The 24,317-nt window shown below is 33.7% G+C and overlaps 2 protein-coding genes across 2 annotated transcripts in view; both read right to left on the reverse strand.

Annotated features, from left to right (window-relative positions):
• LOC139426896 (uncharacterized protein CG3556-like) overlaps window positions 1–6,629 on the reverse strand; it is an 18,611-nt gene extending 11,982 nt beyond the window's left edge. Inside the window, exons 1-3 of the mRNA XM_071187029.1 lie at window positions 6,418–6,629; window positions 5,756–5,949; window positions 2,216–2,375 (exon numbers count right to left, since the gene is read on the reverse strand). Of these exons, the coding sequence (XP_071043130.1) occupies window positions 2,216–2,375; window positions 5,756–5,949; window positions 6,418–6,475 (412 nt within the window). The 5' untranslated portion in view covers window positions 6,476–6,629. The remainder of the gene's footprint in view (window positions 1–2,215; window positions 2,376–5,755; window positions 5,950–6,417) is intronic.
• A 920-nt stretch (window positions 6,630–7,549) lies between these two features.
• Window positions 7,550–24,317, reverse strand: part of LOC107444638 (uncharacterized protein CG3556) — a 39,542-nt gene continuing 22,774 nt past the window's right edge. The window contains exons 8-12 of the mRNA XM_071187030.1: window positions 23,969–24,161; window positions 22,221–22,392; window positions 18,996–19,182; window positions 9,170–9,356; window positions 7,550–7,755 (exon numbers count right to left, since the gene is read on the reverse strand). Of these exons, the coding sequence (XP_071043131.1) occupies window positions 7,550–7,755; window positions 9,170–9,356; window positions 18,996–19,182; window positions 22,221–22,392; window positions 23,969–24,161 (945 nt within the window). The remainder of the gene's footprint in view (window positions 7,756–9,169; window positions 9,357–18,995; window positions 19,183–22,220; window positions 22,393–23,968; window positions 24,162–24,317) is intronic.

Raw genomic sequence — 24,317 nt, forward strand, 5'->3', positions numbered from 1 at the left:
CAGTTTCGATGTATTTTTTGGCATTCAGGATGCCATCAATCACTTGAATTCGGCCCACACCATCTGCAGACATACATGCCCAAATCATGACATTTGTTGGGTTTTTTGTAGTTGCTTCAATGCAATCAGGATGAAGTGCTTCACCTACTCTACGTTTCACGTATTTTCTACCATCACTACCAAAGAGCTATATGTTACTCTCATCGCTCCAAATTACTTGCTTCCATGGATTTTCCGACCAGTTTATGTGTTCTTTTGCCCACTTAACTCGTTTTTCGCGTTGCTTTTGATTTAAATATGGTTTTTTTCTTTGGAATTCTAGCTTGTAGTCCAAATCTTGATAACCTTATTCTTATTCTTCTTGAACTTATTGCAATACCCGCTGCATTCATTTCACATCTAATGGCATCTGATGAAATTTTTCTATCTTGAAGGAATAGCCGTTTAATTTTTCTATCGGCAGTAGCACTTGTGCATTTTTTCGGCCTGATTTGGCTTTATTTTCCACTGATTTCGTTCTTTCATAACGTAAACAGAACTTTCGTACACCAGAACAAGTCACGGAACCACCAACTTGTCTTGCAATTTCAGCACAAGAGAGGCTATTTTCTCTCAATATGACAATTCGGCTTCTTTTTGTAGAAGTCTAATTAGTTCTTCTTGTTGATGACATTGTTTAAAATTAGTTTAATAAAAAAAGGACTTTATATATTCAAAAACAGCAATACTCTATTTAATTGCACTAGTATGCCCGCAAAATATTTCCACAACAATAACTCCTTTACCATCCAAATAACCTAAACTATGGTTACAGACATTTGATTGGTCCTAAGAACAGTGTTTGTGATTGGCTAGTACGCTTTTATTACAAAACACGTCCTTATTCAAAGCGATTTGTGTTTGTTCGTTCTACCAAACTGAGCATAACTGTTTTTGTAATATAGATATTTAAATTCTGTTTTTGTTATTAAATTCTACATTAAATTACCTTCAATTTAACATGTAAACAAAATCTATAAATATATTTCTCGTATGAGCCACTCTCTATCTATTAGTAACACTATAATTATATTCATTTTGTCAGGTTGTCTTTTATAATTTAAGAAGTGTTAAATAATTAGTTATACGTTAAGCATTATTTAGAATAATTTTTTTTCTAGAAAGTATTTTAGAATAATTTTGTCTTTCTAAAATGGCTGTAGAAATTTTAAACCCGTGGTATTTAGCTAGTACAAAAAATAATTTCTAATACAACAGTATAAATTAATATAATGAAATCATTCCTTAAACATAATGACACATTCTGACACCATTAATAAAGTTAAAATAATTCAATTTTATGAATTTATTATTATTATTTGCCTACTTTGTTGACAAGACATTATTCAATTTAACAAAACATGTTCATCTCATTAAGAAATGAAAATTAAATTAGTGAATGGATTAGTTATATTCAGTACGGATTGGCTCCGGATATGATGTCAACTTATTGTCAAAATTTGCCACAATTGATCCATTTTGGCGATTAATTTGCCTTTATTTTTATTTCAATTACTGTATGATTTAAAATTATTTACTGTCATAGAAACATGTTTGAAACGCTTAACTATGAACATAATAAACACATGGTTTCGCATAAAATTAGAAATACTAATTGTTAATACCTCACATTTCATCCACTTTCGTTCTTGATAACACAACGAATAAACTTTTAAATAAATTATCTCAAAAAATTGAAGCGGTAAGTAATTACTTTAATAAAAACTTCATTCCCTTCAAAAAAAAAAGTAAACTCTTCTTTTTATTAATATAGTTGATGCAAGCTACAATTTCTTTGAAAATTTCAAATTTTCTACGCTATGAGCACAAATGTGTAAAAGGAAAGCCCAGCTCCCTCTAAGAATTAAAATTCATTTTCATATCTTAGATATGAAGATGAATTAGTAATATACAGCACTTACTGAACTTATATTAATACTGTATACACTGTTATAATTTATGTACAGTTGATAATACTTATATGGTACAAATAAAATTGACAGCCCAGCTCCTTCTAAGAATTTCCTTAGGTATGAATATAAATTAATAATACACAGTACTTACTGAATTTATACTTATAATATAATATATACTGATATAATTTATATACTGTTGATAGTACTTAAGTAGTACAGATAGAGTAGTAATAAAATAAAGAAAAAAGATGGTAACCTACTAATTTCATAATCTAAATTAAACCTCATTGTATAATAAGCATGGTATTTAATTTCAACGTCTGAAAGAACAGTTATAGGTACAAATGCTTCCTTCTCTCTGCAGAATTTATATTCTTCATCGTTGGCGGTGAGGATTTCTAAATATGTATCGCTACAATCCTGTAAAAATTTAAAATGTGTTAATTACAATATTTTCACAGTTTCAGGACAAAACACTGAATTGTTATGTAGCAAGAAAGATTTTTATGGTGAAAATGTAACATCTTAACGTTTGCTTATATATGTATATATATGGCAAGCAAAAATTAAACACAAANTATATAAATTTAAGGATAGAAATTAATACAAAAAAAAAGATATGAAGTCTGAGAAAGGCTGAAGTTTATTTTGTTAATTTTTCTTGTTTTTTAAAGCTAAAATTTGCAGAATTAACTTAAATGTATTCTTACATTTTTTGGGATTTTTTAACATAATTTCTAAATTGCGAAGCACCTAACTGGCTGTCATTTAAACTATAAATTATAAAAATGATAAAATATAAATTCAAACTGCACTACTGGCCATTGAAATTGCTACACCAGGAATGAATGTAAATAACAGAACGGTATTTATTGGGCACATATATTATAGTTCGAAGAACAAGTGATTAAATTTTCAGGATATTTGGGTGTATAGATCCTGAGGAATCAGTACTCAGAGCAACCTCCCCTGGCAACAATAACATCAGTTATCCTTCTGAGCATCGAGCCGAACAGAGATTGGATAGACTGGAAGAGTTTAGCATTTAATGCAGCTTCAACATTATGCCACAATTCATCGACCGTAGTGACTGTCAAGTGATGGCGTGCCAGTCGTTCGACAACCATTGACCAGACGTGTGAGAGACCAGGAGAACCTGTTAACCTGGGCAACAAGCGAACATGTTCTGTGTCGAGGAAGGTCAGTACAGTGCGGGCAACATGCGGTCGTGCATTATCCTTCTGAAACGTAGAGTTATGGAGGCCTCGGAGATAAGACAGAGAAACTAGCCCTAACACACCAGGAAGGTAACGGCAACTGTGCCGGCAATGCGAACAAGAGGTGATCAAGACATGTATCCAATGGCATCTCATACCATTACTCCAGGTGATGGGCCAGTATGACGATGTCGAATGCAAGCTGCCAATGTGCATTCTCCACGATGTCGCCAAACACGGATGCGGCCATCAGAACCTGGATTCGTCTGAAAAGACGACGTCATGCCGTTCCTATGTCCAGGTTCGTCGTTGACCACACCATTGGACACGCTCCTGTTTGTGATGCAGTATCAAGGGCAGCCGATGCCATAGTCGCCGGGTTGACAGTCCATGCTGCTGCAAACGTTGTCAAACTGTTCGTGTAGACACTTGTCTTGCAAATTACCCAATTTGTTGACTCAGAGTTAGTGATGTAGCTGTACAATCTCTTAAGGCCATGTGAATAACATGTCTATCTTCTCGGCTGTTAGAGATGGGGGCCGCTGAGATCCTGCATGACGTTCCATATGACCGTCATGAATCCAGCAATACTTCGGTATGGTAAACAGCAATCCCGGTATGCCACAATTCAACCTCGATCAAACTCAGGGAGGTGCTGGTAGGCATTTCTCCTTCTTACGCGAGAATTGAATTTGAGAATTGTTCTTGGGAAAAACTTCTTTACCCAAGAACAATGCTCAAATTTAATTTCTGTATGAGAAACTTACTGTCAAATCTCTTCTTTTATACACATTGTAGATGTCGCTACCTTAGCCTGCTTTGCATGAATGCGCTGATAAGCTAATTATTTGCATACCACAGCATGTTTTATCCGTCCTGCAAATTTCACGTTCATGGTGTGTCGCCTTCCTGGTGTAGCATTTTTAATGACCAGTAGTATATTTAAGCAAATACTAGCTGCTAATTCTTTAAGAATTCCTAATTACTGATTTATCGGTAATCTATTCAACTCAAGTGTGAGTAGGTGAAGCCTGATCCTTAGAAATCTAAAAAAAATATGTGTTAGTAATTCCAGGGGTTTGTGAATGATAGCGAGCAATTGCCACTGGATTTTAGAAAATTTAATTCTTAATTTCATAATGTATATGTACAGTGGCAGAAAAAAGAATGCTTTACCCTGATAATTTTTGAACAGTTGATCAGATTTTCATCCTCTAATATCTATATACCAAATGCTTTGGTAATATTTCGAAGAAATCTCCTCAAAACATGCATAGCAGTTAACTGAACCCTTGACGAGATGTCCTTATTTTGACCAGAAAACGTCAGTTTTTTTGAAGAAAGAAAAAAGCTTTTTTTTCAGATCAAGATTCAAATTCAGAATTATCCAACCCAAAATAACGCTTTAAATAAATCTAAAGAAAATAGCTGTTGAAAAAATGATGTCTGGCGGATTCAGTACAATTATAAATTATACAGAAAATTTAAGCAATCAAACATAATTTCAGTTATTAAATTTCAAAGAATAAGATGGCAGAGTCACATATAAAAATAACCATAGTCTGAACTTTTTTCAAGGTTTTCCGTTTTTTATCTTTTCGTAATGATTTATTGAATCATGCTGTTAGTTCATCATGATTAGGAAAATTTACTAGTAACCTAAAGATGGATAAAGATCAAACACCAAATGCATTGATTCTGTGGGGAAAAGATTTTAAAATCATGGACATAAATAGATGGAGAAACCTAGCATCTGATCCAGTCAAGTGGAAAGGACTTGATGGGATGGCTCTGTCCTGCACTACCCAAGTCAAAATTCTTGATGGTTCCATCAAAAAATTTGATGGTTTATATTGGTTTCGGTGCGTTTCCTTATGGTCCAACATCATTCGATGGTTACCATCATCCAACATTTTCCATTATGCGTTCATGGTTTTTTGATATGCCAACAAACTGCCATCATTCCATGATGGAAAATGCTGTTTTAATGCTACGAGGGTTATTCTCATAGACCAACTATCCATGATTGTCCATCTATACATTCCCATAATAGTTTAATAGGATATCTTGTTGGTTCTTAGGAATATATCATCAAAACAATTTGGATTTTTTGATGTTGGCCCATCTGTCCAAATTTCTACTTTGAGGTGAAGGTGGTTCATGATCGTTCTAACACTTGATTTCTGAGAAACCATGATGGAAATTTCTGATGGTTCACGTTCAACATGAGCAAACCATCAAAACAAGTTGCTATTCTTATGTTGGACCATCATAAATCTGTCCGAATTCCTACTTTACTTTGGGGTGATGGTTTACTTATTTTGTTTGTCGTCAAAAAATATAGTGGTTCATGATGGAATTATTGATGGTTACAATCAGGATTATATTGGTCCATCAATGTAAAACCATCGAAAATTTTGACTTGGGTAGGCTACCTGCTGATGGAATTAGAAGTAAATTAAGGAATTCAACAATATGTAAAAGTAAATAAAAACTTGTCATCAATATCTTAGAATTAAAAAGAAGTTAAACTAGTTTGAGATAACTGAAATAAATAATTTAAATATAAGTTAAATAATTTACCTCTTCTTCAAGAAATAAATTGCGAAGCTTTAAACGAATGAGGTGATCTTTCGGCACGTAAATCTTCCAACATAATTGTAAAGGTCTTTCATCAGAAATTTCATCATACCACATAGACCTCGTCCGTGTATCTTTCTCATCAATCGAACCATTAAAGCTCGATAATATGGTACAATCGGTGTAGTGTGAAGAAACTACAATAAGACAAAATTATTAGAGAGATTTTGCATAGCGTTTGCCTTACTTTAACCAAAATGCTACCTTATTTCCCAGGGCGATTTTGCGATCTGTAGCATGAAAGCGCAGGCGTTTGAAATAACTGTCATTCACCTAATTCTGATTTTCGATGCCTTACTATAATAAATAACAGTGAACCATACTAATAGAGGCAAATTGAAAATTAAAAACATTATAATATTTTCTCCATGCAACTTATTTGCTATAATAAAACCCAAAAAAAATTCTCGTTCTACTATAAGCAAACAACTGTACTGTTGTTATAATGTCCAACTATTTTTTAGAATGTCCGGAGTATTTTTTTTATTTGCCAAAAATATTGAATTTTGTAGGATACAAATATAAAATAATAATAACGATGATATAATATATATAGTAAAATAATTTTAAGAGACTTATTTTAATAAATATTACAAACAACTTACTATAAGCTTGAGTACTTAAAAATCCTGAAAGAATTACTAAAGCAAAGAAAAGAAACATTATTCAAAAAGTGCACTTTAACATAAAACTTAAAGGTAAATAAATAAATTAGGATTTTTTGTTGATCTGATTGAAGACCGGAATGCAACTTAGATTTCAGAAACACGTTTCTGATTTGAGCTGTGTATCGTAATACCGTTCTTAATGTTAAGACATCAAGTTTATTAAAAGCAACTTTTAAGTAACGGTTCCAAAATAACGGATCTCGGGAACCTGTTATTGATATACTTGTTACTTTTTGAAAGATAATCATTGATACTTGCCAGCAGTCAAGTAAGATAAGGAGATTAAAAAAAATGTTTTTTTTCTTAGGGTTATACTTTATTAGGAAACACAGAATGGATAAATTGTTTTTAAAACGAAGAAATGGGGGAAAATAACTTATCAAATAATATTTTCAAAGTTTGCTTTGGCAGCCTTTCATCAGTAACATGTTATTTACGGAACTGTTCCAAAATATAGGAGTAATTATTGCTATTAATATTTAAAAAAAGAATCCAACTCGTCACATTAAACTAACGAGGAGGTGGAATTCGATCTTTCTAACCTTGTGACTCAACACGAAATAATCATAATAATTAATTTGTTTGCCATTGACTGTTTGATAATCTTTTTTTTTCTTCAAACAATTTACTTCATTTCGCTTTCACGTTGAAAAATGTTAATAAGCAATTAGTTTTGATCTGATTTTTCAAGACAGAAAGGAGAGATCGAAACATCTTTTGATAAATAAGAACTATAGTTTCGCAGGTTTTTTTTGGGCGTTTCTGATATGTTTTTATTAACAGGCTTTTTTAAACTATTTATTTAAAAAAAACTAAGATAGCCAAATTAGAATATTTATTGTCACAGCATTAACCAAACTATTAAATTTGTATTACAATAATGTTACTTTCTTCATCATATTCCCAAAGACTCTAACATTTTCCCTTTCTTCCATTTAAACGTTTTGCACATTTGCTTTGTGTTTTTAATAATATGATAATATAATCATGTTATCAATCATCATATCAAAGGAACCATAACGTCTTGAGATTTGACTAGTTCAGTGAAATCCAAACAAACAATGTTCACTTACCGTATTAATGATAGTAATACTTGAATCTCCCTTTGCTTCAACATAAGATAATCTTCAAGATCTCCGAAATGTGGTCCTTCGGCCAAAGAAAGAGCTGCGACTCCTTTCGGGATGTGATCGATCCATTTCCATGTTGACCACATACTCTTCAGTTGGTCAACAGCTCTAGAACGGGCTTCTTCAATCCCTTCGATGCTATCACCTGTAAAGTCAGAATAACAGTTTTCCCAAGTCAAATTTTAATCGTTTTCCATTGATGGACCAACATAATCTTGATGGTAACCATCAATAGTTCCATCATGAGCCATTATATGTTTTGATGGTAAACAACATAAGTAACCATCACCCCAATGTAGCAACTCGGACAGATTTAGGATGGTCCAACATAAGAATAGAAACTTGTTTATGGTTTGTTCATGTTATCCATCAGAAATTTCCATTACAGTTTTCTAGAAATTAAATGTTAGAATTATTACCCCAATATAGGAATTCGGGCTGATTTATGATGGGTCAACATGAAGAAAACCCAAATTGTTTTGATGGTATATTTCTGATGAACCAACAAGAATTATTATCATGAAAATGCATTGTTGTACCATTATGGGTCATCACGAATTTCCATCATAGTATCTTAGAAATCAAATCTTTGAATAATCATGAACAACCATCATTCCAATCTAAGAATTCGGACTGATTTATGATGGTTTAACATAAAAAATTGTTTTGATGGTATATTCCTGAGAACCAACAAAAATTCCTATTAAACCATCATGGATATGATGGGTTCCAGATGATGGATTCCATGAAATGAATGAGTTCCATGGAATGATGGAAGTTTGTGGGCATATCAAAAACATGAACTCATAATGGAAAATGTTGGATGATGGTAACCATCAAATGATGTTGGACCATCTTGAATCGCATTGAAACAAACATGAACTATTAAAATTTTTTGATGAAACCATCAAGAACTTTGACTTGGGTGGAATGGACAGTCAAACATCAGTGCAACAGGATGTTGCACTGATGAAGGTTGCCCTTTGAGCATCCGAAACAGCTGTCTGCATTTATAAATTTTTTTGTGCTCTTAAACGTTGTTTACCTTAGTTTGTATTTTAGCACAAAGGTCGCCCACTTGTGTATTAATAGTCAACACTTGTTTCATCATGCAATTTCTTCTAAGGAACTATAAACCCTTTGCCTGTCGGTCGTGTTAACTGGTTATTTATTGAAGGGAGTATTGACCTGCTGATAGGATGGTTATGTAGAAGAGTGATGCATTTTTCGCTCATGATTTTTAAATGCGAAATTCGAGTGATTCTGCTGTCATGCACTGATCCCGATGTACCTCTTTCGTGTGCTGAATAACGCGTCACAATTTTTGGTTTGCTGCATGATCATAAGAAGTTGGAAATAGATTTCCATACACGTTTCGCAATAATTAAAATAGTTTCAAGTCAAATTTAGTAGAGCAAATGCTTGAGCGCAAAATTCGTCAGTAAACATTTTGAAAGACATCTAAATGACACCAAAAAAATATCTCTTATCAGATAAATTAATAACAGAATAATCCATTATTATAAGTTGAATACGTGACTGAAATTAAATTATCTCACTTATTTCGCAGTACAGCTCAAAAACTTTTAAACCAAATAAACCAGATACTCCATTACTAAGCATTAAAGCGACGGTGACATTTGAATAGACAGCCATTGGTTTCTCTTCGTCAAAGTTGTTGCAAAATTTAAATCTTTCACCAGTTCTGCTTGCTGTGATGGTCACATTTACCCAAGCACAGTATTTCTGTAAAACACGTGAAAAAATCATGAGTGCATATAACTTGGTTTCAATTCTAAGGTGGACCGGATATGGCAAGGCTGGATTCGAACTCACGTTTTCATGAACGCGAGTCTAGCGGCTTGCCATCCAGGCTATCCCGGTAATTTCAACCACTGGTTTATATTAATGATTTAAATAAATATATATGAGTCCTAACAATGTTCTTTTAATCTGCGTCTGCATACTTAAAATAGCTTCTGCTTTCAATTGTAAGCCCCATAATTATAACACCACGATTACAAAGAATCTTGCCCAGAAAGTATTTTGAACTAGCCAGAACAGGAAAAATTTTGCTACTAGCCAGTTGTAGCATTTTCAAAACTGGCCACTTTTTGAAACATGCGAAAGCTTTTTCAAAATTGATAATATTAAAAGATTTAAAAATTCTTTTTATGATAATCATGTTGGGCATTTCCTTGGAAGCCTTTTTCAAAATATAGCGAAGTTTCAAGATTTATTTGTAGAATGAAAAAAAATTTTAAGAAATTTTTTTACATAATATTCTGAAATAAAATAATTTTCTGAATATTATAAAATATTCATAATACTTCCGTATTTCTAAAAAAGTAACACAAAGTAGGATTTCCAATCGTTCAATAAAAACTAGTTTTTTTTCTTCACAAAAGTGCATAAAATGCCCATGGGCACTGCAGAAAAATCAGTGTAGAATAGCAACTGGCGGACAATTTTTTAATCACGGTTTGTCATATTCAATCACCCTATTTTTTATTTTTTTATTTCATAACCGTCGTTGAACAGCCGACCCTATTTTATGGGTTTACGACCACTAATGTTCAACACCGTAGCCTTGTAATTTTGAACCCAATTCAGAAGACAAGGGGACTCCTGGATCGAGTATTGGGAGAAATTTGCCTTCATGTAGGACTTTTTGATGGAGCTAACCCGCATTTGCGTTACATAGAGAGGAAGACCACGAGAACCTCCCACGGTTATCCTGACGGCAAGGGGACTCTAACCCATGATCCGTCTACCACTGAGGATATTTCACGTCAGCACTGTGGTAGGTGTAAGCCGGATGCGGAATTCGTACCGACTGGGATTCGAACCCGGTTAGCCTCACTGGAAGGCGAATGCTCTATCCCCTGAGCTTTATTGCCCCCCAGTCACCCTATTGCCAGTGGTTATCACTTATTATATCCTTTACCAAAAAGTTTAAAAACAGCAGCAGAGTCGTNTGTTCACGAGCTGTGGAGGTGGTTGAAAAGCTCCTGGAAAAATTGTTGAGTATCCAAATGAAGTGATAAAATCTTTTTTAGAATAGTGTAATCCGTGCCTTATGGTAAGGCATATTGGCATGATGTGTGTGGAGGATGGAACCCTAATGTACGCCACATGAGTTAGTGCTGGTGAGAGGAAGCTCACGTCTAGTGGTCACACGTGGTATGGTATAATAGTGGTAGTTTTTCATCTACCAAACCTAATGGCTAAGAGTTAATGAGGTGATATGTTAAGTGCATAATCTCCAAGCAGTAATGTTAATAGGATATGGTAATTTATAAATGGGGCAAGATGTTAGCCCGTGGTAATCACTGGTGTGCAGTTTGCTTGTTTGATGCTACTCCCCTCGGACAACTTTTTTTCCTATGTATTCGTGATGAATGTGTCATTTTTTGTAATTTTTAAAAATGTCTTTTAATCAAGTCCCTTAATGACTTAATCCTTTTCTGAAGTAATTTAATAAACCCAGTTATTTAATCTAATACCTTAGATAGCATTTATTTTCTTGTTGTGTGATGAGGGTGTTAATTTTTACTTTGCAGATGAAAAGGTAAGGTATCCCATGCTGGAGAATCCGGGGATCATTAATAATTAACTTAGGTAAGGGAAGAAATACACAACGCGATGTTTAAATTTAGGGGAATATACTATACTAAACGGTACACTTGCTGTGATGGTCACATTTACCCAAGCACAGTATTTCTGCAAAACACGTGAAAAAATCATGAGTGCATATAACTTGGTTTCAATTCTAAGGTGGACCGGAATTGGCAAGGCTGGATTCGAACTCACGCTTTCATGAACGCGAGTCTAGCGGCTTGCCAACCAGACTATTCTGGCCATTTCAACCACTGGTTTATATTAATGATTTAAATAAATATATATGAGTCCTAACAATGCTCTTTTAATCTGTGTCTGCATACTTAAAATAGTTTCTGCTTTCAATTGTAAACCCATAATTATAACACCACGATTACAAAGAATCTTGTCCAGAAAGTATTTTGAACTAGCCAGAACAGGAAAAATTTTGCTACTAGCCAGTTGTAGCATTTTTAAAACTGGCCACTTTTTGAAACATGCGAAAGCTTTTTCAAAATTGATAATATTAAACGATTTAAGAATTCTTTTAATGATAATCATGTTGGGCATTTCTTTGGAAGCCTTTTTCAAAATATAGTGAAGTTTCCAGATTTATTTTTAGAATGAAAAAAAATGTTAAGAATTTTTTTTTTACATAATATTCTGAAATAAAATAATTTTCTGAATATCATAAAATATTCATAATGCTTCCGTATTTCTAAAAAAGTAACACAAAGAAGGATTTCCAATCGTTCAATAAAAACTAGTTTTTTTTCTTCACAAAAATGCATAAAATGCCCATGGGCAACTGCAGAAAAATCAGTGTAGAATAGCAACTGGCGGACAATTTTTTAATCACGGTTTGTCATATTCAATCACCCTATTTTTTATTTTTTTATTTCATAACCGTCGTTGAACAGCCGACCCTATTTTATGGGTTTACGACCACTAATGTTCAACACCGTAGCCTTGTAATTTTGAACCCAATTCAGAAGACAAGGGGACTCCTGGATCGAGTATTGGGAGAAATTTGCCTTCATGTAGGACTTTTTGATGGAGCTAACCCGCATTTGCGTTACATAGAGAGGAAGACCACGAGAACCTCCCACGGTTATCCTGACGGCAAGGGGACTCTAACCCATGATCCGTCTACCACTGAGGATATTTCACGTCAGCACTGTGGTAGGTGTAAGCCGGATGCGGAATTCGTACCGACTGGGATTCGAACCCGGTTAGCCTCACTAGAAGGCGAATGCTCTATCCCCTGAGCTTTATTGCCCCCAGTCACCCTATTGCCAGTGGTTGTCACTTATTATATCCTTTACCAAAAAGTTTAAAAACAGCAGCCGAGTCATGGTGGCTCAGGGGATAGAGCATACGCCTCCCAATGAGGTGGACCGGGTTGATTCGAATTCCGCACCCGGCTCTCAACTACCACATTGCCGACGTAAAATATTCTCAGTGGTAGACGGTTACACGGGTTAGAGTAGTCTTGTCGTCAGACTAACCGTGGGAGGTTCTCCTCTCCGTGTAACGCAAATGCGGGTCAGTTCCATTAAAAGTCCTCTACGAAGGCAAATTTATCCAACTAGTTGATCCTGGAGTTCCCTTGTCTTCTGAATTGGGTTCAAAATCATAACGGTTATGAAATAAAAACAGCAGCTATGAATCTATGTACAGTGCACCAAAAAAAACGGATCACCCTGAAAAATAAATTAAATGGTAGATAAATATACAACACCCATCATTAAAGAACAGATCATTAGATCAAAAGTTAGAACAACTTTTGATTTAATGATTGGATCTTTACATGCTAGGAATCTTTCTTAATGATTCAAGGAGGTGACCTCAAATATGCTAATTCATTTACTACAGACGATATTTTAAGTTACGAAACACAAAACGTCGAAGGCAAATGTTCACAAACGACACGAACTGTCGAAAGTTAAATGATAATTTTCCCTTTAATGTTAATGTAGTGTTTACAGTCCCTTCGATGTTAATTTCACTACTTATGTATTTCACTATGATTTGAAAACTTTTTTAGTGAATCGAAAAATCTTTGCACTCAAATGTAAAATTCTTTATTCAACGACAATTCCAGACAGAAGAATTTCTAAAAATTATTTATTCTTAATTAGTTTGATCTAGTAGAAGTTGAAAGTTTTTTTAAAGGAAAAGAACAATAATTATTATAATTTAACGAATTATTTTAAAGATATAAAAGTAAATGTAACTCACTAAATGAACGTTAGACTATCAAAACGTCTTACCATGGTAGTAATCAAACTATAAAAGCCAACCCATCATTATTTCACCTACCTTTCCTCCCCTTACATCGGGATGTTAAATCTAAATTTATAAAAAATTGTATTACTATGGTTCTCCGGAAAAAATGCGTTTTTTCCCGGAAAAATTAGCATATTCCCCCTCGTTTACAGTGGACATATACATAAATTATCTGACCAAAAATATTCGGAAATCCAGTTGTAGTATTCGGACATCCAGTATGGTAGCATAATGATGTGGGGTGTTACTCGTAGTTTAGCGTGGGACCATTTGTTCCTGTGGTTGGAAGCATGAATTCTGAGATGTATGTGGACATTCTGGGCAATGCTACACTCCCAACTCAACGGCAATATTTTGGGGAAGACCCAATTACTCTTTCAGCCGGATAACTGCTCCATTCACGCATCGAGGCTTGCACAGACGTGGTTTGACGAAACGGGTGTTCAAAAACTGAACTGGTCTTCTTAGATCTCAGATTTAAATCCCATAGAACACCTTTGGGATGAATTAGAGGGCAGATTATGTAGCTAGCCAAACCGACCATCCTCTCTGCAAGCACTTACTTCAACTGTGATGGAAGTCATTTCCTATTTAAAAAAAACTGATGGAAATTCTGCCCAGATGTGTGCAGGCTGTCATCGATGCAAAAAGGGGACCCACGTCATATTAATATGAGCCTGAGGACGCTCTAAGTCCATACCATTGAGTGTCCGGATACTTTTGATCAGATAGTGTAGATTGATACCTTGCACATATTAATGAACAGAAATCTTATCGTCCGTGCACGTCAGCATTGGCCTCCCCAGAGCATCATCTCCTCTGTGTAGGCCAGGGCTCGAAAAACCACCCGTCCGCCCGTCCTCGGCGGTCAAAAATTCCCCGCGGACAACGAATATCTCGAATCTGACGTCCGTGCAGACGGCCATTTTCCCGCTAACGTTCGTGATATTTTCTCAATTTTTGTTATCCTACAAAAGTCTAGCTCCTCACTTCTAAAATGACCCTCTAATCTAGATATACAGCAACATACTGCGTATGGAAGAATTGATNTGGACATGGTCTAGCTTACAGTTAGACCTTGAATAATAATGAGCCACAGTAACAACAAATCCGAGCAATAGTTCATAAGTTAAAAGGATTAGCGTTTTTTTTTTTTTCAATAGTAGTTGTTCATTTACGTCGCACTAGAGCTGCACAATGGGCTATTTGCGACGGTCTGGGAAACATCCCTGAAGATGATCCGAAGACATGCCATCACAATTTTGATCCTCTGCAGAGGGGATGGCACCCTCCGCTTCGGTAGCCCGACGACCTGCACGCGAAGTCGAGCACTTTGCGGTAGAACAGTTTAACGAGGACCAATGCCGCACACCCTCGGTCCCTACGCAGGCTGATCCAAGTGGTCACCCACCCACACACTGACCGCAGCCAGTGATGCTTGACTTCGATGATCTGCTGGGAACCGTGTCTTAACAATCAGTCCACTGCAGGACGTTTTTTTTCCAGACTGTACATTATTGCTCTTAGTAACATTCTCAATAAATGTTGAAAAATGTAAATATGCATATTATAGTAAAAAAATATGTTTAAATTTTAAGTATACAGAAGCTATTGTTTTAATTTGAAAATAAATTGTACATATACATTCAAATAATATAGCATTATCTTTTAGAGTAGAAAAAAATCCTAAAATAAAAACAGAATTCTCAAAAAAGCATAATTTTATTGTACTTAGACAATTATTTCGTAAAAGTAATCAGATCATAATGTGTAATATTTAACTTTGAATGATTCTTCAAATGTAGAAGATAATAACTGAACACTTAAAAGAATTAAAGATCACTTTGTTGCAATCGATTGAAGATTGCTTTGCTTATTATAGACTTAGGAAAACTTATTTAGTTTCAGAACAAATTTATTTTTAATTTTGAACTACAAAAACAATTCACAGCATTTTCTTCTTTTTGATGAGATTATTTCCCAGTACAATTCTTTAAAAGTAATCCTTTGGGCTGCAGCAGATTTAAGTCAAACATCTACACTTTTATACCATAGAACAAGATGATTACCATCCTCTAGTTTGAGTTGATCTGGACCTAGGAAAATATAAAATAATAATTACTAACTGCTTTTTACGACCTTTTTCACCATCCTTACATACCTACTGCCTAAGGACTCGGGTCAATACTTCTTAGAAAAGAGAAGGCCTCAGCACGGGTTACCACAAACAAGGAATTTGATCTTTCAGTAGTCATAACGTAGTGACATCTTTCTTATTTTTCATCCACTGCGCAGTTTATGCTCGTTGCGAACTGCAAAATTGAACCGTGCTGAGGCCTTCTTTCTTCTAGCAGGTGTTGCATGGATATGGTGTATATTTCAAGAAATAAATTACCCAATGGCATCTCGCATTTATTTAGAATAAGTAAAAAGTTGGTACAATAGTATGTTTCTATCGGTCCATTTTGAAAGAAATGATGTATTGATGACTAACACATCATATAAATGATAATGTAGGTAAGAATCAAATTTGATATGGTAACTAATCGACTAACTAAAAGGAAAAATCAATCATCTTTAATCAAAAACTTGCTACCAGTTTTTAATTTGGCTGTTGCTTCCTAGTTTAGTATTTAATTAAATCGATTCCAATGGATTAAAAATCAAACACAAATGTCATGTAACATAAATGCAGGTTAGTTACATCAAAAAATCCTCCACAAAGGGAAGTTTGCTCCAATGCTTGATCCAGGAGTTTCTTTGTCTTCTGGGTTGAGTTAAAAACTACAAAACTACGGGTTTTAACATTGATGGTCATAGACTCAGAATTGGGTCGACTATTCAACGCCGATTATAAAATATGAAATCAAATTAGACGAATGAATTTTTTTCGTAATTTTATTACCAATAATGTCGAACCAGAATATATGTCCTACAGCTAAATTTGTAGTCCTGGAGCTTTGTCTACTCTAGTACTGAATTCGTTCTTGGTGTACATACATAAACTGAAAAGGAATAAAGTGAGTCAAATTATGATATTTGCTTATAGATTTTACGTTCTGCTGCTAAATTCGGAGTCTTGGAGCTTTGTTTACTCTTGTACTGAATTGGTTTTTGCTGTACATACATAAACTGAAAACGAATAAAATGAGCCAAATTACATACCTGCCAACTTTTAATCCTTTCCTTTATCATTTTTCTCAGTGGTATTAAAACTTCAATTTTAAGCAAACAAATACGTTGTATTTGAGAAAACTTTGGTTGCCGACCATGACAGTAACGCATATTAGTATATGTGCTTAATTTTTGTAAGAATAGTGGTGATCAAAATCATTTAAAAATTAAGTTTATAAAAGAAAAAAAATAGTATATATTTACTACCACTTTAAATATGAAAATAAAATCTTCCGGAAAATCCGGAAAAGTTGGCAGGTATGAAATTATATTTTTTAAATGAATATTAAAAAGATTTGCTAAAACTGTTGAAAATGGTTTTTAGGAAAACATATTTCTTTATTAACAATTTTAGTTTGATCTGAAAGGTCCGGTGAGAAATACAAATGTAAATTTTTTTAATGTATGTCTTTCTCAGAATTAATTCAATATGTTATTAGTAAAAAAAAATATATGTTTCTTTCTTTAAAAAGGAGTCATTTCTTTTTTTTGGNAGTACTGAATTGGTTTTTGCTATACATACAAAAATTGGAAACAAATAAAATAAGCCAAATTGTGATATTTTTTATAGATATTATGTATGTACATACACCAAAAACCAATTCAGTAAATTCCAATACAGATAAATTCGGAGACCAGGAGTTTTATCTACTCTAGTACTGAATTGGTTTTTGGTGTACATACATAAACCGAAAACGAATGAAATTAGCCAAATTATGATAATCAAATTATGATTATTAAATGAAAACTGAAAAGATTTGCTATCAAAGTTGAAAATGCTTTTTGGGGAAACATATTTTTTATTAACAAATTTAGTTTGTTTTGAAAGGTCCGGCGAGAATTTTAAATGTATGTCTTTTCATAATTAATTCATTATATTATTAATAAAAAATTATGTGTTTCTTTCTTCAAAAAGGTGTCCTCAAAAGCTTCTTTCTTATTTGTCTTTTAGCTTAAATAATTTCATTAAGTCAACCAAATTATTAAATAAATATTGGTTTATTGTTTAGATTTAAATATAATTAAAAGTTCCAAAATCTTTGCGGGTCTTGAACTCTCGGAACCCCTTTAACACTTTTACAGAACTCTAATGTACCACAGAAAACAATCTGCTGGGATCTCAACTGGGTTTTTTTTCTGAAAAACGTTTGATAAATTGGTAGCAAATTAATTATTTTTTGAATAATGGCTGGCACTGAACTTTCGTTCTTCGCCTTAGAAAATGCCCAAAGTGTTATTAGAAAAAAAAGGCCTTTCAATTTTAAAGGTTTATATTATTGTAAAAAATAAGTGGATCCGTTTTTATTCCTCCGTACCTGAAAGGATTAAAAAGCAAAAATAGATCAAGGATATTAAAGTATTTTTTTAGAAATACATATACTCCTTATATTCCATATTTTATTCATGTACTTGTAACCAAAATAATGTGTAACCATGTACTTGAGAAAGTATTGAAAGTACAATTTCATCCCTGCGTAGGAGCCGAATCATTTAAAGTAGAGTAGATTGGTTTATTGTTTGCTAGAATCACAATAAATGCTACAAGATGCTGTGGAACTCAAAATTATTAAAGCATGACCATACGAATGTATACATAAAAACAGAAAAAAATTTTGAAATGGGAATAAATTAGTGGAAAGTATTTATAAAATTAGTTTATAGATGACTACTCATGCAAACAGTATATGCATATGAGTATGAGGGGAATGCATTTTACTTCCACAGGGGTGATTGTGAGTCCAAGTCAAAATTCCGGAAAATTTCTTGAGTTAAAAAAAAAAAAAAACGGTTTAAATTGAAAAATTAGAAAAAAAAATTTTACAAGGTTTTTTTTCTTCCTCTTAATATTTCTTAGTTTACCTAAAATATAATTAAAATTTTACACATACCTATGATGACCTGGAGANCATGAAACAACAGCCAAAATTTTCCAATTTCGGGATCGTTCGATATTTGAGCAACTTTGTACACATCTATTTTATCAAAGACTTTTTTCCATGAGAATCTAGAATAAAAATGATGATTATTTTTAATCAGGAAGTTATACGATATGTAGAAACCAATTGATTCAATGCGGATAACAACTACAGATGTAATAAGTTTTTCTTTAATGTACAATTTATGTATGAGTATAAATTTCCTTCACTGTATAGTTTTTGAGTATGCGTTTCGTATGTAGAAATAAAAAAAACAACTTTTTTTGCGGATCATTTAATAAAAGTACCGTAAACCGGGGCGAGTCTACCCATCCAGGGGCGAGTCTACCCATTTTAGTTTTATTTAATTTTCACTATTTTAAATTGCAAATAAAATTTTTTTTACCAACGGAGGACTTATTTCAGACTCTAAGGAAGATGGCGCTGTAGTAGTTTGATCCGTTGAATGATTGAGAACATCTGTTTTTCCTGTCCCATGAAACAACAGCCAAAATTTTCCGATTTCGGGATCGTTCGATATTTGAGCAACTTTGTACACATCTATTTTATCAAAGACTTTTTTCCATTGGAATCTAGAGTAAAAATTATAATTATTTTTAATTAGGAAGTTATACGATATGTAGAAACCAATTGATTCAATACGGATAACAACTATAGATATAATAAGTTTTTCTTTAATGTGCAATTTATGTATGAGTATAAATTTCCTTCACTGTATAGTTTTTGAGTATGCGCTTCGTACGTAGAAATAAAAAAAAAACTTTTTTTACAGATCATTTAATAAAAGTACGGATAAGGATCTTTTTCTTACCTACATTTCAGATGCATATCGGTGAATACAGGTCCACATAGACATTGCACCTGTTTCTACCAGTTTAGTGAAGAATCGTATCCGTAAAATTACGAGAAAATAACTCAAGTAAAACAACAAGTAACAGATGAAATTTTAGAAGACAGTTTTGGAACAGCTATTTGCATAGGGTATTTTTTCATTATATTAGTCATTTTCATACAGTTTGTTTTACATTTAAGCAAATTTTCGGCTTTTTTTACGGTTTATGCATTCCTAACAAATATGTTGTACACAATTTACGTAAAAACTTATGTGATTCTGAGCTTACAAAGAGAGCGGAATTTCTTTGGTGGGAAAACTGAAATAAAATTGCTATTTGAACACATTATAACGTACAGTTGCAATCTCTATTAACCAACATCATATTTTTCGGTAGTTATAAAATTGATGCTGTCCTAAAAAGGTTGCGCAATCTTTTAATTGGGAATGAGAGGAAAAAAATCCATTTCAAACTCTTACAAGCAAATGATCTGTAAATGATTTTAACACCGCATTTCTTCATCCTTACCATCATAAGAATACATTATAGTTAGGATTCATCATTTTGTGTTCCTTCCTCAAATGTTACGAAACACCTGACATTTAAAAAGAGGTGCTGTAAAATGAAGACTGTACATGATGCTGAACTTAGCATCCGCCATGAAACTCATTCCTCTCTAAATTCTGTTGTCACGCATTAATACTGTAACTTAGGAGAAGTGCGTTCTGAAAATTTGCATGTTTACACGTTTTTTTCGGAGACAAGTGCAGTGGAAACTGTTTTCGTCCATCATTGGTAATTAAAGCAATCACAGATGGCTGAACGCGTCGCATGTTTGCAGTGTAAACTATAGTTCGTTCACCAGGAGTTGGCACTTGGCTCCACCTCCTCGGACGCAGAGTTCATTTCAGCGCGGGAGTAAAAAGAGAAACATCTCCGCTTTTGAAAATGAGACAACCCTTAATGCGCACCAAACACATTTCCAGTCACTTACTTCACTTTATCATCTGCTATTGTACCTTTTGTTACACTTGCTAATTAAATATAGTTTAAATTTAAAAACTGCTGTTCTCCCAGCAAAATGTCTCATAAAGGACAAACTATTCACTCAAAAGAGAGAAATACCATAAAAAATGGTGCGAAATATCATCAAATTTACGAAATATTTATTGTTAAAAAAATGCACATGAAGTTTGCGAAATAAATATTTTTGCCANGAGGGATAAATAGTGATTCCGAAACACCTATTAAAAGCCTTTTTTCTTTAATACATACGAAAGTTTGATCACTTGAAAGTTGACAAACTGAAAAAATGGGTAGACTCGTCCCGGTTTACGGTACGGATAAGGATGCTTTTTTTACCTACATTTCAGATGCATCAGTGAATACAGGTCCACATAGATATTGCACCTGTTTCTACCAGTTTAGTGAAGAATTGTATCTTTTGCAATTTTCATAAATACGTTAAAATTACGATAAAATACCTCAAGAAAAACAACAAGTAACAGATGAAATTTTAGAAGAAGATAGTTTTGGAACAGCTAGGATATTGTTTTATTATATTAGTCATTTCGTACAGTTTGTTTTACATTTAAGCAAATTTTTGGCTTCTTTTTACGGTTTATGCATTCCTAGCAAATATGTTGTACACAATTTACGTAAAAACTTATGTGATTCTAAGCTTATAAAGAGAGCGGAATTTCTTTGGTGGGAAAACTGAAATAAAATTGCTATTTGAACACATTATAACGTACAGTTGCAATCTCTATTAACCAACATCATATTTTTCGGTAGTTATGAAATTGATGCCATCCTAAAGCAGTTGCGCAATCTTTTAATTGGGAATGACAGAGAAAAAATCCATTTCAAACTCTCACAAGCAAATGATCTGTAAATGATTTTAACACTGCATTTCTTCATCCTTACCATCATAAGAATACATTATAGTTAGGATTCATCATTTTGTGTTCCTTCTTCAAATGTTACGAAACACCTGACATTTAAAATGAGATGCAGTTAAATAAAGACTGAACATGCATGCTAAGAGCGACTTTGAACACGCTGCTGAACTTAACATCCGCCATAAAACTCATTCCTCTCTAAATTCATGTTTTTTACGGAGACAAGAGCAGTGGAAACTGCTTTCGTCCATCATTGGTAATTAAAGCAATCACGGATGGCTGAACACGCCGCATGTTTGCGATGTAAACTACATATCCCAGGTATGCGTGCTCTGGTGGCAGAAATATTCAACGAGGAATGCACATTGTCTGGAAAAAGCCATTTGAGACATAAAACCTACTGTTGGTTTGACAGGGAATGCTGTTGTTTTCCGGAAAAACCTGAGGAATCTCAGAAACTTTGCTGCAAAACACTTCAACAGCCAACGTAGTAACCAGATCTTTCATCTCGTGACTTTAACATTTTAGGTGACCCGAAGGAGGATATTCGTTTAAATAGGTATCTCTTGGACAGTGTACAACAAAATTGGGTGTGGTCGTGAATCTGCTTGAGACCTACCTGTTTCTACAAGGTTGGAATCGATCGTCTCCCAGAAGGATAAATGTACTAAATCTTTATTTCATTTAGTTTTGAGTAAAACAAATTCAATGTCACAATTTCAGTGCCAAAACAAACTCAATTCAATTTGCAGTGGGTTTTCATTTTACTGCCGATTATTTGAATGTTGCATGAATTAAAAGTACATGTTTTATTCTTGTTATAAAAATTCTGAACAGTCATGATGAGACGGATTGTCCAGTTTGTACGATACTCACTTATACTTGGGATCTTCTGCTTCTGCGGACTGCAACACTTGGAAAGCTGTGAAAGTCGAGGGCACTTTCAAATGGATGGTATGAATGATATCTTTCTCGTCGCCCACAAACAAAGAATACTGGATTTGTATTTTTGATCCCGTATGGTGCTTCATTTCTAACTCTAGCTGTTCTGAAAAACAGCAAGAAATAAAAACAATTAGGTCAGAGAAAATTAGTGGCTACGCATTAAGAACACAAAACTCTTGAGTATCTTGAGATAAATTTCATTGCTTGAAAAAAAAAGAAAGAAAGAAACTGTTAAATTATCACTCACTCAAATGATGGAAAAAGTGTATTTTTATGACAGCTGGAAGGTAAGATAAGACTCAGCTTTGTTTTTCCCCTTTTATCTTTATAAAAAAGTAAAACATAGTGTCAACTAAGCACTGTTTTGAGCCAATAACAATTTTTTTCAATGTATAATTAAATGCACAAAGTAACTGTCACAAACAGAAAAACAAATTCTTTTAAATTTAGGAATAATATTTAATTAATAATACTACATTGAACATCATGTGAAATTTAACCCTTTCACTGCCAATTTTTTTTCTGAGAAAAAAATCAAATAAGTACTTAAATACATCAGTTACAATGCAAATATCGATAAAATTCTGAAAAAGGGGAAAAATTACTTACCAGAGGGAGAGGGATGAGTGGGACATATATGTCCCATTGGTATTTTTTCGTGGGACACATGCGTCCCAGTGGTACTGAAATAATGATTGAGAATGCAGTGAAAAGCTAAGTTACTTTTACTTATTTACACGTATTTTGCTATAATAAGGATATAATGAGGATATAATAATATGTATATAATGAGGATACAATAAGGATATAATGAAACTATAATAAGGATATAATAAACACTCATGTATGGTATACTGCAAAACAGTCTTTGCAAAGTGCACTTTTGCACATTGTACATGCAGTTTTTGTTCTTTTTTAGTCTTTCACTTTGGCACATCATACACATCTTCTGCGAGTTGGAACTTTATACTGGCAAGTGATCGCCCACATTCAGCATAAGCTTCGATGCCTTTCCTTCCATCACACAGTGCTCAAAATGGCGGCAAGACAGGACAAAATACCGCGCAATAAATTTTTGGGAGGGAAAAATGTATTGGGAAAGGATTGTACTGTCATCTATTGGGAGAAAATTACACTGAATTGTCAGTGATATCAAGGAATACCAGTGGGACATGCATTCATAATAATACAAAGCATACTTAGCCCATAGGGTTATTTGAAACTGCCTGCGGGACATATATGTCCCGGTGGTAGCGAAAGGGTTAAATTAATAAAAAAGGTATCCAAAACTAATGAGTCAAATTTTTTCATATCTATCCGCAGATCGTAATTTTGACCTGAACCAGAGTACGATCAATCTCCGATCCAGTACTCCAAGAAGTACTGATTTGTTATAGAAACTTGGTAAACTTTGTGACCCCGACAGATTAACACTCACTGTCGAGAATCAAGAATTCGAGGAGTGCATAAACACTCTCCAAGCAAAGGAGCAAGTTTCATTGATGATAGATACTTTTTATAACTGAGAAAAATTGCGTTGTGGGTTTTTAGATGTACTAAATTTACGCCATATTGTCTTTTATGTTACTCTTTTTGCTATTTAAAATAAATGTTGGTAAGTAATAAATAAATGATGTCTAAGATCCCCCATCTTAATTTACGAATCACTCAACACCCACCTCTTGGATCCACTGTTGTTAGTGAACAGTTGTAACTCCGAATGTCCGTTAAAGTTTTTCCATTCAAAATCGGGAGAGTCAGATAGTAGGCGAGAAAGTCAGCATTCGAATTTTCCAATTCTTTCATCAAGTATTTGAGTGTCTCGTTCAGCTTCCAGTCTTTAGTGTGTTCCTGACCACTCGCTAAAAGACTCTAAAAAAGCAAACATTCATTCCGGAAATAAAAAAAACAAATTTAACACTAATAAAGCATAATCCGATACACGAAAATGAACATAGTGTTATAGTTTCGGTTCTGTTAAAAAAAACTTCCTCATTGTTAAAAGACAAATTGACAGGCGAGAGAAAA

Source organism: Parasteatoda tepidariorum, chromosome 10 (genome assembly GCF_043381705.1).
Source record: "Parasteatoda tepidariorum isolate YZ-2023 chromosome 10, CAS_Ptep_4.0, whole genome shotgun sequence".
NCBI classification, from domain to species: domain Eukaryota; kingdom Metazoa; phylum Arthropoda; class Arachnida; order Araneae; family Theridiidae; genus Parasteatoda; species Parasteatoda tepidariorum.